The 2,557-nt window shown below is 33.7% G+C and overlaps 2 protein-coding genes across 2 annotated transcripts; both read left to right on the forward strand.

Annotated features, from left to right (window-relative positions):
• Positions 1–234: 234 nt before the first annotated feature.
• LOC142632806 (protein FAR1-RELATED SEQUENCE 5-like) lies at positions 235–924 on the forward strand. The gene has a single exon (XM_075807138.1). The coding sequence runs from the start codon at positions 235–237 to the stop codon at positions 922–924; it is 690 nt and encodes a 229-aa protein (XP_075663253.1).
• Positions 925–979: 55 nt separating this feature from the next.
• On the forward strand, positions 980–2,233 carry LOC142632807 (protein FAR1-RELATED SEQUENCE 5-like). Its single transcript, XM_075807139.1, has one exon. It carries the CDS (start codon positions 980–982, stop codon positions 2,231–2,233), a length of 1,254 nt encoding a protein of 417 aa, XP_075663254.1.
• Positions 2,234–2,557: the final 324 nt, after the last annotated feature.

A 2,557-nucleotide genomic window follows, 5' to 3' on the forward strand; every position in this document is an offset into this window, starting at 1 on the left:
CTAGCCCAAAAATATTACAAAAACATATTAATCATACAATGAGGGGAAAAAAAAAGGGGGAAAAAAGGGTGTGGTGCTTTAAAAAAATTTTAACCAAAATCTGGTGAAAAGTTGTGTAACCCTTTATTAGTATTGTCCCACACCAATGGTTGTTGTGTTTAGTACTCAATTTACAGAGTGATTAATTTTAGAATATGTGGAACCTAATAAGTTGTGTTTGTTAATTTACAGGTTATGGAGAAAGATGGAAAGAGCAACCTTGAAGAAGTTGTGTCTTTTGATTCAGAGGAAGATACAACTCCAAGAATTGGAGAAAATGAAGACACTAAAGAAGATATAACTCCAAAAATCGGAATGGAGTTTGATTCAGAGGATGAGGCATATCTATATTATAATATATATGTTAAATATGTTGGATTCAGTATTCGTAGAGATTGGCTGAACAGAAGTAAGACAAATAAAACAACTATCATATCCTGCAAGTTTTGTTGTTTTAAAGCTGGTTACAAGAAGGAAGTTGCATATGATGGAAAGAAATCTAGAATGGAATTAAGATGTGGTTGTGAAGCCCAAACGGTTATCAGTCGTCAAAAAAGTGGTAAATATCGTATTACCCTTTTTGAAGTGAAACACAATCATGAAGTTGTAACTCCACGGAGTAAACACAAATTGGCATCACAAAGAAAGATATCAGCTGCCCAAGCAGCTGAAGCTGAATTAGCAAATCACTCTGGGATTAGGCAAAAATTAGTTTTTGAGTTCATGAGTAAACAAGTTGGAGGTAGGGAAAATCTTGGTTTTACTCTTAAAGATATCAGTAATCATTTACAATCTAAACGGATGAGGGAAATGAAAGAGGGAGAAGCATTTACCCTTATTCATTATTTTGAGATGAGAAAGTCTGAAAATGCTTCATTTTTCTGAGATACAGTTGGATGTTGATGATCAAATAATTAATATATTTTGGGCAGATCCTAAAATGGTTGTAGATTATGATTTATTTGGTGATGTAGTTTGTTTTGATACTACGTATCGAACCAATAAAAACCATCGTCCATTGGCACCTATAATTGGAGTGAATCATCATAGACAAACTATGGTCTTTGGTGCTCCATTGTTGTATGATGAAACAGCTAAAACTTTTTCGTGTTTATTTCAAACCCTCTTAAAAGCAACGTGTGGAAAGAAGCCGGTTACAATTTTTATTGATCAAGACCCAGCAATGGCTAAAGAAATTGCAAAAGTGTTACCAGAATCTCATCATCATTTATGCCGATGGCATATATATCAAAATGCTCTCAAAAAACTCAACAGGTATTTTCAAAGTTCAAATTCATGTGCTGCAGAATTTAAAAGTTGTATGTGTGATCATGAGTATGAGGATGATTTTTTTCAAGCATGGGAATCAATGTTAGATAAACATGGTCTCCAAGAAAATAGCTGGTTGAAATTCATTTTTGAAGTTAGAGAAAAATGGGCGATGGTATATGGTAGAAATCATTTTTGTGCAAATATAACGACCACACAATTGAGTGAAAGCTTCAATAGTCGCTTGAGACATTATCTAAAGTCAACCAACAATGTGCTGGAATTTTTTAGTCATTTTGACAGGTTACTTGAAGACCTACGCCACAATGAGTTGGATTCCAGTTATGACATGAGCCAACATTTGCTAGTTTTGAAAGTGGAAGTGCTTTTATTGAAGAACTCAAGGGATGTTCACACACCCAAAATCTTTAATTTCTTTCAAGAAGAGTATAAGAAGTCTTTGGACATGGTTGTTAATACATGCTATGATATTTCACCATTGTTTGAGTACAAGGTTCGCATGTATGGGCATACTCGAGAACATAAGGTTATCTTCAATTCTATGGACCAAACAATTGTTTGCAGTTGTAACAAATTTGAGTTTGTTGGGTTTTTATGTAGTCATGCATTAAAGGTGTTAGATATTCAAAATATAAAACTACTTCCTTCTCGATACATTTTGAAGCAGTGGACTAAGCAAGCGAGAGTTGGATGTGTACTAGATAGCTATGGTTGCATTGTGAAAGAAGATCCTAAGTTGGATATAACAAATCGATACAAATATTTGTGTCGTAATGCAGTTAACATTGCAAGTAAGGCTGCTGAAACTGAAGAAGCATCTATGTTTTTAGCTAAGAAGATGATTGAATTAAATCTTGATGTGGAAAGGATTTTGAAGAAAAAAACCAGATTTACCTTCCAATAAAATTGGGATGGATCCTTCTCATAAGGAACATGTAGATGTTGCATTTGTCATAACAGCTTATAAAGCAACTGGGATTAAGAAAAAAATAGGCACATCTCGTGCTAAAGGTCGGCCTAAAAGTTTTATTGAAAAAGGATCAAGGAAAAGGAGGCATCCTTGTGGAGAAACTCCCGTGACAAGTACTATTGTAAACATTCCAGCTTCTTTATCTGTTGACTATACACAAGTAACACAGGTAATTTTCTTGCATATATATATATATATATTTTTTGTTTTAGACCTTTTAATGTTATTTTCATTCTTGGATGTGTCTTATATTTTGTT

This window comes from Castanea sativa, chromosome 4 (genome assembly GCF_040712315.1).
Source record: "Castanea sativa cultivar Marrone di Chiusa Pesio chromosome 4, ASM4071231v1".
Lineage (NCBI taxonomy): Eukaryota > Viridiplantae > Streptophyta > Magnoliopsida > Fagales > Fagaceae > Castanea > Castanea sativa.